Here is a 15115-nt window from a genome sequence, read left to right on the forward strand (position 1 = left end):
CTTCTGCTTCTATTGGTTACGCTCGGTCCCGCCACTCGGGTCCTCTGGCTTCTTCCCAAACACCTCCTCTTTCTCTCGGTGATTGGCCAAGAGGCAGTTCCCATGGTAACTGACACCGCGCTCCCACTTCCCAGCCTGGAGGACAGCGCCGGCCCTCGTATTAGCAACTTGGAAGAGAGGGTGCCCAGGTGGGCACTCGCAACTTCTTACGTATCTGCGCGTTCTCTTCGCACCCACTGGCGTGAGCCTGCGCTTTCCGCCTTCCTTCCCTCACAAGCCCCCTTGGCAACCGTCGCCGTTGAGACGGAGGGAGACGCCCCCACGGATTCGCCCCGCCGCGCCTCTCCGCGCGTAGATTGGCCGGAGCGAGGCGAACGGGCCCGGCCTTGGCCGCAGACCGAGCGCTGGCTGTCCTGGAACCGAGGCGGCGGGAGCCCGGGGCGCCTCGCGGCACGGAAGAGCGGCGAGATGCTCAACCGCAAGACCAGCCACTTTTTGGGAATGAGGGTGCAGTCGGAGCTTGAACATCTCTCCGAGCTGCGGCGGGAAGCGGGGAAGGATCGCAGCTCAGTGCGTGGGTTGGCCGCGCGGACGCGAGCGAGTGTGCGGACCCAGTCGACGACAACGGCGGCGGCGGCGGCGGCGGCTAAAGCGGATGAAGACCCCGGAGCCAACTTGTTTCCGGTGAGGGCGGGACAGTCTGGTCTGCTCGTGAATATTTATAAACCAGCTCCCTCGCAGGCGCCACCCGTCATTATGCTTACTAACGTTCGGGACGTCTCCCGGGCTGCCTGGGCGAGGAGAGGCAGGGGTGTGTGACCCCGGTGGTTACTGTGCTCGCGTAGAGCACCTAGGGCCTGCTGAAGCCCTGCCTCGCCCGCGCCTCTCCTTCTTAGTCCTTGAGATGAGATGGCAAGTTACAGCGCCTTCTCGGGCCCGCTGGAGATTCGCTACGGGCCAGGACACCACAGCTGCCTTCCCCAATTCGCTTTCTTTCCGCAGCCGCCGCTGCCCCGACCCCGGATCTGCATGTGGTGAGTGTGAAGAGACAAAACGTACACTGAATATTTGCGTTCTTCCTTTATTGCCTCCCCAACAGTCCTGTCTGTGGCCAGGGCATCCCCATTTTACAGATGAGACTGAGGCCCGGAGATGCAGTTACTCCAGGTGACTGGAAGCTGGCTTTCCAGCCTCTCCAGTCCAAAGAGGAGGGAGGCAGTGTGAGAAAAAAAGAGCCAAAGACAGAATGTAAATGGAGTCTCATGGCCGCTAAGGAGTATTGTACAGAGGGGGACACTGAGGGCCACAGGGAGTACTTGACCAAGGTCATACAAGGTAGTGGCAGAGCAGAAAAAAGAATTCAAGATTCCTAACCCTAGGCTTTAGAAATGGAGAGGCTCATAAGAGTTCATTTAGGCCCAGAGAGTTAACGATTTGCATAGTTACACAGCAAGCTGGCTAAAGAGCCCAGCTTCACGCCGGTGGCCCAACTCGCAGTCTCACGCACTAGCTGTCACAGCCCTGTCATGATAGGTAATGGCCACCAATTCTCTTTTTCTTTTCCTATAACAGGAAGTACCTGGACATCCATTCCATGCACCAGCTGGAGAAGACCACCAATGCTGAGGAGATGAGGGAGTAGGGACTGAGGGGGGCGCGGGAAGAGCTGTTGGCAAAGGCTGAGGGGTCAGGTTGGGAAAACATGAGGAATGGCTGACTCCAAAGCATGTGGTGGGTGTAGGGTGATGAAAGGAGGCCCAGTTGTCACTCACTCCTCTCTCCCTCCCAAGGGTGCTGGCTGAGCTGCTGGAGCTAGGGTGTCCTGAGCAGAACCTGCGAGACGCCATCACCCTGGACCTCTTCTGCCACGCGCTCATTTTCTGCCGCCAGCAGGGCTTCTCACTGGAGCAGATGTCAGCGGCTTGTGCCCTGCTCCAGGATCTTCACAAGGCTTGTATTGGTGAGAGGGGGCAGCTACCAGGTTTGAGCCCCAGGGAGAAGAGGAACCGGGGCTGGCACAAGTGACCATGGGAAGCAGAAGCAGGGGATTTCTGCCTGGAATATGTCATTATTAGTAGCATTATCATACATAAGCCATCACCTTTCCAATCCACTGCTTCCTTATCTAGAAATTAAGGGTACGGCACACATTTTACAGGACTGTTCTGAGAAATAATATATGCCAATATATGCATAGTGCACAATAAAACCTGCTTTAGAATGTTTAATAGCTCTTGCTTCAGAATGTTTAATAGCTGAAATGGTCTATTTCTTGGTTTATTGTGTCACTTCCCCTACAATATAAGCTTCGTTAAGGGCAGGACCTTGTCTGTCTTGTTCAGTGCCTAAAACAGCATACAGTGGGCATATAGTGGGTATTCGATATTTGTTACATGAGTTAAGGAAACAAGCCAGCGCTGAAACCCAGATCTGTCTGCCTCTGAAGCTCATGGTCATAAACAGCTGTTGAGTGAACTGAATGAATGGATACCAGAGAGGGCCTCACTGCCGCATCTTGCTTTCCCTGCCAGCAACCCCCTTGGGCAACGTGGAGGAGTGCTACTGCTACTTCACCAGTGTCCTTTTTTGCCATGGAGTCAGGGTCAGTTCCCCTGGAACATTCTGGAACTTTTACCCATCCCCAGACAAGATCTAACCCAGTCTCTCTCACATTCATCACCCTTATCTTCTTGTGAAGACCCCAGTGGGCTCTCCTTGCTCCTACATTGCTGGGCTTTTGGAGGCAAAGCCAGGGCTCCGGAAGGTAGTCAGGGTTCTAATTCTGAGTCATCACCACAGCGGCCTCCTTTCAGCATCGACCTCTTCAAAGAGGAACAACTGCTGGCCTTGGAAGACTACGTGGTCAACACTTATTTCCGCCACTTCAAGCTCTATAAATACGTCTTCACACCCCAGGTAGGGGGTGGTGGACCATGAGGAGCCACCCTCAACCGCCCCTCCCCTCAGCGCAGGTGCACTCCTTTCAGCCTCCCTCTGCCTTGCTTCCAAGGTGCGGCTGGATCTGTCTTTGACTTACATGGGGCTACAGCCACCCAAACTGTGGCCAGAGAGTGAGATGGGTAAGGGAGAGTGCCAGGGCAGGGCAGGGCAGGGCTGGGCTGGGCCAGGCCTGGGGCCACAGTCTCTTCCTGCTTCTGGTTTGCAGAGAAAGAAGAAAGCAAGGAGGTGGAGGAGCAGGCAGTTACCCTGCAGGAAAAGGAACTAGAGACAGTGGCCCCGCCAGAGCCAGAGCCAAGTGAGGATCTGGAGGGGGCAGGCTGCCCTGTCTCTCTGAGCAGGTGTAGAATGAAGGGTTTGGATCACATCAGGACTTCAGACTTTTTGTTTTTAGTCATAGTCCTTTCTCTAAATGATCCCTTATGCAGAAGTCCAAGATTACAGATAAAAGCACAGCTGCAGGCCAGGCGTGGCAGCTCACGCCTGTAATCCCAGCACAATCTGGAGGCGGGCAGATTGCCTGAGCTCAGGAGTTCGCGACCAGCCTGGGCAACACTGTGAAACCCCCTATCTACTAAAATACAAAAAATAGCCAGGTGTGGTGGTGCACGCTTGTAGTCCCAGCTACTCGGGAGGCTGAGGCAGGAGAACTGCATGAACCCAGGAGGTGGAGACTGCAGTGAGCCGAGATCTCGCCACTGCACTCCAGCCTGGGCGACAGAGCAAGACGCTGTCTCAAAACAAACAAACAAAAAAGCACAGCTGAGGTGGCTCCAGAGAAATGATCATTAGAAAGCGAATGACGGTGGCTTAAAACCTACATGATGGGTTGATGGGTGAAGCAAACCACCATGGCACATGTATACCTATGTAGCAAACCTGCATGTTCTGCTTGTATCCCAGAACTTAAAAGTTAAAAAAAAAAAAAAAAAAAACAGGCCAGGTGCAGTGGCTCACGACTGTAATCCCAGCACTTTGGGAGGCCGAGGCAGGCAGATCACGAGGTCAGGAGATCGAGTCCATCCTGGCTAACACTGTGAAACCCCGTCTCTACTAAAAATACAAAAAATTAGCTGGGCGTGGTGGCGGGCACCTGTAGTCCCAGCTACTGGGAGGCTGAGGCAGGAGAACAGCATGAACCCGGGAGGCAGAGCTTGCAGTGAGCCGAGATCGCTGCCACTGCACTCTAGCCTGGGTGACAAAGCAAGTCTCCATCTCAAAAAGAAAAAAAAAAAAAGAAAGCCAATTACAATAACAGCCAGCACATACTTGGCAATAGGTGTGCAGTGCATGCCCTGCTCTAAGCATTTTACATAAATTAACTCATTTAATCCTCCCTCAATCCTATGTGCTAGGTATCACTATCCACATTTCACACAAGGAAACTGAGGCACAGATAGGTTAAATAACCTGCCTAAGGTCACACAGCTACTGAATAGGGATCAGAATTTGAATCTGCAAAGTCCAGCGTAGCCACCCAACCCAACTACCTCTCACACAAGGGCTGGCTGACGTTTCCTAAAGGGAAACAACATTGCTACCTCTATATCCCCCAGGGGAAATTTGGGGGCTGTGTTTGCCCGAGTAGGGACCATCCCCCATTGCCAGACAGCATCTCTCCTCACCCTGCCCCTTCTTCCCCTGCCCATGCAGGCCACATCCACGTCCTCCGAGCCTACATCAAGACCCAAGTGAACAAGGAGCTGGAGCAGCTCCAGCGGCTGGTGGAGGAGCGGCTCAAGGCCAGCGAGGAAAGGCTCAGCAGCAAGTTGACTGCACTAGAGCAGCCCTTCCAGCTACCTCTGGGTAAAAGCAAGAGCAAGACCAAGTGACCCCCAACATTTTCCCCAATAAAGGTCTGGGCCAGAATGGCACCATCCCTGCACCCTGCTGAGCACCTTCTGGGCTTTCCTGCCCAAGCCAGACAGACACAGGACACCCGCTCTCCCTGGCATGTAGATTTTATTTCATATGCAGCACAGGCAGCACTGACTGGGGCAGGCATGGCGTTCAGAGTGGCTCCCTTCCACCCCAGCTCTGATCTCAGAGCCCTGGCTAGTGGGGAGAGAGGTACTGGGCTGGTCTTCAAGAGGGTAGCAGGATCAGTGATGGGCCTGAGGCCAGAGCCCAGAGGAGCTGGAATGATCAAAACCCTTCTGGAGAGTTCTGCTTCCTGGGAATCCCTGGGGTTGAGGTCCTAGCCCAACACAAGCACGGCCTCATCCTCAGTTATAGCAGCAGAGTCTCCATCTTCTTCAGGGCCCATGATGGGAAAAGGCCCAGGGGGCCGGTGCTGAAAGAGAGCCGCCCGGTTCTGCTGCTCCCCTTTCTTCACCCAGTGCCCGTAGAGCCGGAAGGCACAGTTGTCGATGAGGCGCCGCACTGACCGCAGCGCATAAGGGTCCCTCAACAGTGCGTTCTTGGTCAGTGGCCGTACACGATTGGTGCTTAGGGCCACTCGTCCAGCAGCCAGCACTGTCCACACTGCCACCTGGGAAGTGGGGCAGGGTGAGCTCTAGTGCAGGGGAAAGATCACGGGACACAGGAACGGGCCCAGACCCTGACACACTCAGGCTTACCCGGAACCGCTGGCGGGGGGTGAGGTTCCAGGGTTGGCTGCCTTCACAACGCTCAAAGAAGGGGTGCTGTAGGGCCTGCTCAGCTGTCAGGCGTGCCTCAGGATCCACCTGCAGCAGCCTGGAGATCTAGGAGAGACCCAGAGCATGAGGGGCAGCTCTTGGGCCTCCCCTACTGTCCTCTCAGCCCCAGCTCACCAGGTCTTTGACAGTGCTGGAACGGTCGTCCCACTCAGGGGAACTGAACTGGTACTGGCCCTCCATGATCATGCGTAACATCAGGATCTGCCGCCGGTGCCAGAAGGGTGGCGAGCCAGCCAGGAGTGTGAACAAGATCACCCCACAGGCCCAGCTGGGAAAGAGACTGGAGTCAGGCGGGACTGGGTGACAGGCAGACCCAGCAAAGGACAGCAAGCAAAGGAGGGAGGGGGAGACCAGGAACTCACAGGTCGACCTCCTTGCCATAGCCTGGGTGGGTTTCATCCATGGAGCATTTAAGGATCTCTGGCGCTAGATACCCTGGGGTCCCACACAACTCTGGGGAGAGAGGACCAAGATTGAGGGGATGCCACCAGCCCCTCCAGGGCCCTTAGCACTGGATCTCTGCTGGAGCCTCCTCAACGCTGCCAGGACTACCAGTGTTCCTATCCTCCTCCTGCCTGCCTTCTGCCAAGTCTGCCGAGGCACTATCCCTGCTCAACAGTTGGCTCACCATGGCTCCTGGTGGCCTTCCTAGGAAAACCTGGGTTTTGGATTGATTTCAAGGTCCTTGTTTCACCATATCATTTGCCTCCTCCAACCCTACCTACCCACTATCCAAGCCAACCTATCCACTCCTCACAACTTGTTACCTTAGTTTTATATATATCATAATGCATATGGAAAGATTATATATTTTTACATACATCACAATACATATGTAAAAAAAATTTTCTGCATTCCTATCTGCCCAAACCTCTTTCCACCTATAATCTCCAACCATCACTCAACCCAAGGGGAAGAAGCGGAGATAAGGAATTTCTTTTCTTTTTCTTTTTGGAGATGGAGTCGCCCTGTCGCCTAGTCTGGTGTACAATGGCATGATCTCGGCTTAATGTAACCTCCGCCTCCCAGGTTCAAGCGATTCTCCTGCCTCAGTCTCCCGAGTAGCTGGGATTACAGGCGCGTGCCACCACGCCTGGCTAATTTTTTGTATCTTTAGTAGAGATGGGCTTTCACCATGTTGGCCAGGCTGGTCTTGAACTCCTGACTTGTGATCCGCCCGCCTTGGGCTCCCAAAGTGCTGGGATTACAGGCGTGAGCCACCGCGCCTGGCGAGCTATGGGATTTCTTAAAGCACATAATGGGTAAGTCCCTTCTTTAAAACCCTTCCCTGATTCCACATCATGACACATGATCAAATCTACAATTCTAAAGTCCAGAGCCCTCCAAAACTTTATCCAAGTCTGTATTTTTATATTTATTTATTTATTTTTAGAGACAGGGTCACTATGTCACACAGGCTGGAGTGTGGTGGCACTATCACAGCTCATTGCAGCCTTGGGCTCCTAGGCTCAAGTGATCCTTCTCCTTCAGCCTCTCGAGTAGCTGGGGTGACGGATGCGTGCCACCACGCTTGGCTCAAGTCTGTATTTTTAGTTTGTTCTACCACTCGGGCGCCAATTCTTCCAGTACTTTCTGAACTGTGTTCCATGGCACACTTCCAGGAGATTTTAACAGTCCCGAATTGAAACTGACTTTCTTGGGAAATTCATTCCTACACCAAGTATTTATTGAATGCCAAGTTGCATTGATTCGCCAAGTGGCAAATGAGATGTGCCCTTACCGAGCTCACTGTCTACCTGAAGGCAAGTGAGAAATAATAAAGTAAGACGTGTTGTGAATGAAGAAGATGGGAGAACAAAAAGCAAGGGGACCTAAGCTGCCCTGGAGGTTTAAAGTGAAGCCTGAATTACCCAAGCCAAGGAGAGGACGGAGTGGGCAGAGGCAAAGATGATTCCAGAAAGGGGAAAAGTACATGTGGAAGTCCAAAGGGTTTTAAAGTACAACATCCACCAGACATCTAAGTCCAAAGGTTAAGAGTATGAACTCTGGAGTCAGACTGTCTAAGTTCAAATCCTAGCATTAGGACCCTAGAGCAGTCATGTCACCTCTTTGAGCCTATCTATAAAAAAAGAGACACAAATACTATCTGTCACACAGGGCTGTGGAGAGGATTTAGGGGAATAAGCCATATAAAGACTGGTGCCGACCAGGCACAGTGCTCACGCCTGTAATCCCAGCACTTTTGGAGGCTGGGACAGGAGGATCACTTGAGGTCAGGAGTTCAAGACCAGCCTGGCCAACATTGTGAAACTCCATCTCTACTAAAAATACAAAAATGAGCCGGGTATGATGGTGGGCACCTGTAATCCCAACTACTCGGGAGGCTGAGGCAGAAGAATAGCTTGAACCCAGGAGGCGGAGATTGCGGTGAGTGAAGATCATGCCACTGCACCCCAGCCTGGTGACAGAGTGAGACTCTGTCTCAAAAAAAAAAAAAAAAAAGAAAAAAAAAAAAGACTGGTGCCTGCCTCACAGGTGAATGCCCAGTAAACGGTAGCTTTTCATAAGTCTAGTAAAAAGCCACTGAGGGAGAGAGTCAGTGGCAGACCAAAGGCTCTGAAGAATCCCACAGGTGGATTTTATTTGAAGTTTCCCATTTGCAGTAGAAACATTCCTGTCACAACAACTGTATTCATATCAGGTGAACCTGAGGCCTAGGGCCCAGGTGGGAAGTGCAGTCTGGACACATCACATCAGGCTCTTGTGGTCCTGCACTCCAGACCCCAAACATGTGGCTGAGCATGACTCTGCTCTGCTCCCTTTTTTACCTCCTCTATGGGACTCAGGCTGAACTGGCGTTCCTTCCTCCGGGCTCCCCTGGCATGGCCCTCTGCCCACTTGTGCACCACTGTCTGTCTGCCTGCTTGTCTGTCTCCATCCTCCCAGGTCAGGATGCCCACTCTGAGGTAAACATAGGCTTTGCGCCCACAGGGTACTTGGCAAGTGCCCAATGACTTCTCCCTTTTTCTTGGCACCAGGGACTTGGTACTCAGACCCAGCCAACCAATCTCATCAGGCCTGGGTCTCCCCTCCCAAGCCTATTAGGGCACTAGATCCCCTCACCTCGAAGCTTCTCGCCAGGTTCCAAGTGGCAGGAGAACCCGAAATCTGAAAGTCGGATCTGCATATTGTCATCTAGGAGAATATTCTCGGGCTTCAGATCTCGATGCACAATGTTGTTGGCATGGAGAAAGCTCACTGCTTCCAGCAGAGACCGCATGATGGGCCTGGGGGAAGGGGAGGCGGGTGCAGTCTCCTCCTCGGCTCCTCCCTGCCATGTCCCACCCCCTGCTCATCCCTGGGGCTGCAGGCTCAACCCTTACCTGGTTTCCTTTTCAGAGAGGGCCACCTTCTCTGTGAGATAGTCAAACAGCTCTCCCTTCCGCATCCTAAGGGAAGGAGGGGCATAGGAGGCAGCTGCATCCCACAGTGGGGGCTGAGAAAACAGACCAGTGCTCATACAAAATATCGTGGAAGAGGCCACTAAAGATAGATTCCTCTGCGGACAAACCAAAGGGTCTAGAGAGAGACACAGCACTCCAACAAGGCAGTTTGGCCTGGTGTGTTGGCAGCTGAAATACCTGCATTATGCCATGACTGGGCAATTATGGCAAAAATAAGAGACTTCTTGTGACAATATAATTTATAGGAGGTTCTTGTTGTTTGAGAGTAACTATGCCTGAAAAAGGCCATTCAGAGTGAATCTATAAAGAAAATGGACCAAAATTTCAGTTTTTTGTGGCACAAAGGTTGAATAGGACCTTATTTTGAAATTTTGTCTTTAAAAGCTGAGGTTATGTGTCAATTGAAAATAATACTTTCAAAATTGAGGTTATACTTGCACTCTGCATCAGTCCTCAAAGTAACATTATCAGGTGCTGTTTTGGGGAGTGTAGTCACTCTGCACAGCTACAGGATGGCATAATAGACATCTTTATGTCCCCTCTGACTTTTGCAGAGGGCCATTTCTGTAAATATATCGAAGCCTTCATGAATTTTTTTCCAAGGGCCTCTTTTAAATCTTTGGAATTCAAATCATTCTCTTTTGAAATACGTTTGCAATTGGTTTGCATTATACCAATTGCATCTGACATTCAGATTCTGACTAGAAAAAGAACTGATGGGCAGAGACAGACACTAGAGTAGTTAGTGTGTTAAGCAGCAAGAGAGGCTGGTGAGCGAGGATCTATTTTCTAAGTGGTCAGTCCACTGTTGAACACTCTCTCTTTTTTTTGGAGATAGAGTCTCACTCTGTCACCCAGGCTGGAGTGCAATGGCACAATCTCAGCTCACTGCAACCTCTACCTCCCGGGTTCAAGCGATTCTCCTGCCTCAGCCTCCCGATTAGCTGGGATTACAGGCACCCACCACCATGCCTGGCCAATTTTTTGTATTTTAGTAGAGACGGGGTTTCATCATGTTGGCCAGGATGGTCTCGATCTCTTGACTTCGTGATCTGCCTGTCTCGGCCTCCCAAAGTGCTGGGATTACAGGCGTGAGCCACTGCACCTGGCCGCAATCTGTTCAGGCTGGGCGTGGTGGCTCACGCCTGTAATCCCAGCACTTTGGGAGGCCGAGACGGGCAGATCATGAGGTGAGGAGATCAAGACCATCCTGGCTAACATGGTGAAATCCCGTCTCTACTAAAAAAATACAAAAATTAACCGGGTGTGGTGGCAGGCACCTGTAGTCCCAGCTACTCAGGAGACTAAGGCAGGAGAATCGCAATGGCATGATCTCAGCTCACTGCAGCCTCCACTTCTCGGGTTCAAGTGATTCTCCTGCCTCAGCCTCCTGAGTAGATGGGCTTACAGGCGTGCACCACCACACCCAGCTAATTTTTGTATTTTTAATAGAGATGGGTTTTCGCCATGTTGTCCAGGCTGGTCTTGAACTCCTAACCTCAGGTGATCCACCCACCTCAGCCTCTCAAAATGCTGGGATTACAGGCATGAGCCACCACGCCTGGCTGGTCACTTACTTTTTTTTGTTGAGACGGAGTCTCACTCTGTCGCCCAGGCTGGAGTGCAGTGGCGCAATCTTGGCTCACTGCAAGCTCTGCCTCCCGGGTTCAAGCCATTCTCCTGCCTCAGTCTCCCGAGTAACTGGGACTACAGGCGCCCGCCACCACGCCCGGCTGATTTTTTGTATTTTTAGTAGAAATGGGGTTTCACCGTGTTAGCCAGGATGGTCTCGATCTCCTGACTTCATGATCCGCCCGCCTCGGCCTCCCAAAGTGCTGGGATTACAGGCGCGAGCCACTGTGCCCGGCTGCTAGTCACTATTAAAGAATTTGCCTCAATCATGGTACCAAGGGAGAAGGCCAGAGCCATGGGCTAGCAGGCAGGCCCAGGTGATAGAGAGCCCCAGCTGCAACAGGAAGGTGTGAGCAGGTTGGGTCCAGCCCACTGCACCACAAATGCTGGGCCATACATGGAGGTCGGGAGGAGGCTTCTCAGATGGTGGCAGGGAGATACTCACAGGTCAAACACCAGGAACATGAAGCTAGAAGACTCGTAGGAATCGATGAGGGTGACTAGGGAGAGAGGAAGAGAGGCAGAGAGACAGAGATGGAAAGGAGCGGATGCACATTAACGGGGCTTGGCCACCCTGGGACAGCAGCGGGCTGTTACTGGGAAGAAAGGAGAAGCAGAGGAGGCAGTGGGGGCCCAACGGATGGCCACTCTTTACTGGAATGAAGGGAGGAGAAGCGTGGAGGCAATGTTGGTGGAAGTGGGCTATGGGCAGGGCCAGCAGGAGGTGGGGGGTTATCTGCTAACAGGAGCAAGGAAGACAGCCTCACTGATGTGGGGGTGGCCGGCGACCTGACGAAGGATGTGTGTCTCTCGCCGTGTGGCTTCCCGCACCTCCTCCAGCTGCTCAGGACTCAGCCGCTCAGCTGTCACTTCCATAATCTTCACTGCAAACTCGTGGCCAGTAGCTCGATGAACACAACGGCGGACCACAGAGCTCACTCCTCTGCAAGAGCCGGAAAATAGCACAAGTCAGGGCCTCTGTGCTCACATTTCTGCACAGGCTGGGGCCTCAGCATCCTCATGCCCGCTGTGCCAGACTCTGAAGACCCATCTGGATCACAGGGCAACAAGCTTAGGAGCTCACCCTGGCTTCACAGCAGCCTCAGAAACCTGAGTACCCAGCAAGGCACAACACAAAGCTCACAGGGAAGGCAGGTAGGGCCTGGGTTCAAATCCAGGCTCTGCCACTTCCTCCATGGCAAAGCCTAGGCAAGTCCTTCCCACACTGAGCCTCAGCACTTGTTCCTTGCAGGAAGGGGGAAGAAAGACCTAAGTCTCCCTCCATATTCCACTCGCACTTGCCTAATTACCCCATCCAAATCCCAAAGTTCCCTCAAGTGTAGGAAGCTCCAAATAAATATGAAGCCATTGACTAGAAGACCAAAGCTGAAAATTAGACCTTAATGCAGACCCCAGATTTGCTGCCAATTAACCTAAGTGGTCCCGACATAAGGTTCTTGGACTTCAGCTCCTGCAGCTGTGAAATGCAGCCAACAGCATCCTGAAGGGATGTTGAAGGGCATTCATGAGGCACACACAAAGTCCTAGACAAGGATTTCCTTGCTCAGGCTATCACCAACTCCATATGACCCTACACATTCCTCAGACTAAGGAGCAAATCCCTCCAGGATCCAGCCTCAAATCCTGTTTCTTATGCTGGTTCCCTGGCTGCTCTTCACAGAGCCTTACTGCTATGCTGTCTGGGGCCTCCTTGGCCTCACATAACTCACTTGGGAATTCGGCCACCTACATCTAGTTAAATCAAGGGATGTAAACTATTGATCCACAGGCCAAACACAGCCCTCAGATGTGTTACGTTTTGGCCAGTGCAACTTTTTTTTTTTTTTTTTACATAAATCTGAATTCACACATCATAGGTGGGGCAAGAACCCTCCACCTTCCATAACGCTTCCTACTCTTACTCTTGGCCACTTCACGGTTTTAATTTCCTGTGCAACCACTAAGGGCATCTGAGTTTGAGGCCATGTTTTAATTATGATCCAGCTTTAATGAGCCTCTTCGAGAATCTGATGAAAGCTGGAGACATCTACCACACACATACATTTTTGCGATTTTAAAGACCCCCCTGAACTCCTACTCATACCTCAAGACCCAGCCCAAAGGTGACTCCTCCTGAGAAGGTGTGCTTTTCTGGAATCCCATAGCACTTGATACAGACCTCTACCTATCTAGCCTGATGCCTTTTTTTTTTTTTGAGAAGGAGTCTCCCTCTTTCATCCAGGCTGAAGTGCAGTGGCGCGATCTCGGCTCACTGCAGGCTCCGCCCCCCAGGGTTCACGCCATTCTCCTGCCTCAGCCTCCCACGTAGCTGGGACTACAGGCACCCGCCACCTCGCCCAGCTAATTTTTTGTATTTTTAGTAGAGACGGGGTTTCACCGTGTTAGCCAGGATGGTCTCGATCTCCTGACCTCGTGATCCGCCCGCCTCGGCCTCCCAAAGTGCTGGGATTACAGGCGTGAGCCACCGCGCCCGGCCCCTGATGCCTTTTTAACGTTCACGTGCCAATTTCAGTCACTGGGTGGAGTACCTCCGGGGCATACACATCTTTTCTGTCCTCCCCGTGTTGAGCTTTGTGTTGAAGGCATAAATGAATGAATCCGTGAAAAAATGGGGTTGACCCAAGGTAAGAGTCTAGTCATCAGGTGTTCTCCACTGACCACTGATTCTTCCTATTTAGAACTATTCAGTCATCCGGGCGCGGTAGCTCACGCCTGTAATCCCAGCACTTTGGGAGGCGGAGGCAGGCAGATCACGAGATCAGGAGTTCAAGACCAGCGTGGCCAATATGGTGAAACCCCCTCCTCTACTAAAAATACAAATTAGCCGGCGTGGTGGCGCGCGCCTGTAATCCCAGCTACTCAGGAGGCTGAGGCAGGAGGATCACTTGAACCCGGGAGGCAGAGGTTGTAGTGAGCCGAGATCGCGCCACTGCATTCCGGCCTGGGCGACAGAGCGAGACTCCGTCTCAAAATAAAAACTATCCAGTCCTCTCCTGAGAAAACCTCAACTTGAAAGAAATACACACACACACACTATCCAGTCCTCTCCTGAGAAAACCTCAACTTGAAACACACACACACCCAGACACACACACCCAGACAGACAGACACACACACACACACACTATCCAGTCCTCTCCTGAGAAAACCTGAACTTGAAAGAAACACACACACACACCCCAGAACTCTCCAGCTCTCAAACGGAAGCGGGAATGCTGGGGCTCGACCTCTTCGGACCTCTGTTTCCCTGGCCGCGGCCTCACCTGCCGATGACGTCCTTAGGGTCGTACTTCTGGTAAAACTCCTTGGCGGCGGCCCAGTCGGGCAGCTCATCCTCCGGCCCCACGTCCAGCGTCATCCTGAAGGAGGAGGGGACCTGCGTGGAGGAGGAGGGCAGTGAGGGCAGGGAGGCCCACAGGCTCTGAGACGACCCGCATCGCGGCTCCCGGGGGCGCAGCCCTTGCGGCTGGGGCGCCAGGGTCCTGGGGGGTGGGGGTGGGGTGGGAGAAGGTCCCGGACTGGGGAGACCCCGCTGAAGAGCCTGGGGGCGGGGGGATGGCAGGGCAGGGAGGGGAGTGCGGAGATGTGCCCAGGAAGCGGGGGGAAGGGGCGCAAGGGCAGGCGGCTGTTGCCACGCAGGCGCATTCGGGCGGGCGCAGGAAGGGGACGGGGGTCTAGCGCAGGCTCACCCGCGGGGGCAGGTAGAGGAGCCAGGGTCGACGAGAGCTGCGCTGTCGCCGGATTCGCCTGCAGTCGCTCACCTTAACCCCCGGCGGCGGGCGACGACCCAATGCTCCGCCTCCATCCTGCCCGCCAATGGTCAGCGCCGCCCGAAGACTGAGGCTCAGAAGCCCTTCCGATTGGAAACCGGCCGCCCAATTGGGGCTGGGGCGTGCGTCGGAGCTCGGCGTGACCTAAGGCTGCGACGCGACGCCGGGGCGCGGCTTCAGACACGGCCAATTACCGAGTGGCATCTGCGGGACAGCAGAGGGCGGAGCTTGTTGTCACGTGGGCTTGGAGGCCTGGAATGGGATCCGGAAGTCGGGTTTACTGGGAAACGTGATCTCTGGGTGGCGGGGAAGCAGGACCTTCCCGCGCCTCTAGTTCCCAGACTTGAGCAGAGTTCCTTCGGTCTCCTCCAAGCATCCCTAACTGAATTCAGCATTTTCTCTTTTTTCAGACAGGGTCTCGCTCTGTAGCCCACGCTGAGGCTGCAGTGTAGCGATCATAGCTGTAGTAGCGATCATAGCTCACTGCAGCCTTGAACTTCCGGGCTCAAGCGATCCTCCCGCCTCGGCCTCCCAAAATGCTGGGATTACAGGCTTGAGCCACAACGCCCAGCAAGCTCTTTTCAATATTAGCAGCCTGGCCCAAAGCGCCTGTCTTGAGTACACTCCAGCCCTTAAAACATTTGGACAC

At 53.3% G+C, this 15115-nt stretch overlaps 2 protein-coding genes across 11 annotated transcripts; one reads left to right on the forward strand and one right to left on the reverse strand.

Annotated features, from left to right (window-relative positions):
- The first annotated feature begins 102 nt into the window (after positions 1–102).
- Positions 103–4843, forward strand: CFAP119 (cilia and flagella associated protein 119). Of its 5 annotated transcripts, XM_055298835.2 has the most exons (9): positions 103–684; positions 1003–1034; positions 1573–1638; positions 1791–1960; positions 2532–2602; positions 2800–2916; positions 3011–3080; positions 3167–3256; positions 4612–4843. In XM_055298835.2, the coding sequence occupies exons 1-9, from the start codon at positions 103–105 to the stop codon at positions 4788–4790; spliced, it is 1377 nt and encodes a 458-aa protein (XP_055154810.1). In that variant the 3' UTR covers positions 4791–4843. The 5 variants fall into 5 exon arrangements, 3 of the variants coding, with proteins under 3 accessions (XP_055154810.1, XP_055154811.1, XP_055154812.1); XR_008661039.2 differs by lacking the exon at positions 3167–3256 and having other exon boundaries at positions 2447–2602; positions 4612–4635; XR_008661038.1 differs by lacking the exon at positions 4612–4843 and having other exon boundaries at positions 2447–2602; positions 3167–3242.
- PHKG2 (phosphorylase kinase catalytic subunit gamma 2) lies at positions 1057–14626 on the reverse strand. 6 transcript variants are annotated; one of them, XM_055298855.2, is made up of 11 exons: positions 14386–14612; positions 13960–14072; positions 11443–11618; positions 11121–11175; positions 8963–9028; positions 8703–8866; positions 5981–6071; positions 5733–5886; positions 5538–5663; positions 5294–5449; positions 1057–2125 (listed from the first exon to the last, which is right to left on the reverse strand). In XM_055298855.2, the coding sequence occupies exons 2-11, from the start codon at positions 14052–14054 to the stop codon at positions 2084–2086; spliced, it is 1125 nt and encodes a 374-aa protein (XP_055154830.1). In that variant the 5' UTR covers positions 14055–14072; positions 14386–14612; the 3' UTR covers positions 1057–2083. The 6 variants fall into 6 exon arrangements, with proteins under 6 accessions (XP_055154830.1, XP_063468016.1, XP_055154829.1 ...); XM_063611946.1 differs by lacking the exon at positions 1057–2125 and having other exon boundaries at positions 4904–5449; positions 14458–14626; XM_055298854.2 differs by lacking the exon at positions 1057–2125 and having other exon boundaries at positions 4904–5449.
- Between the last annotated feature and the right edge of the window lie 489 nt (positions 14627–15115).

The sequence above is a fragment of the Symphalangus syndactylus genome, chromosome 11 (assembly GCF_028878055.3).
Source record: "Symphalangus syndactylus isolate Jambi chromosome 11, NHGRI_mSymSyn1-v2.1_pri, whole genome shotgun sequence".
In the NCBI taxonomy this organism is placed as follows: domain Eukaryota; kingdom Metazoa; phylum Chordata; class Mammalia; order Primates; family Hylobatidae; genus Symphalangus; species Symphalangus syndactylus.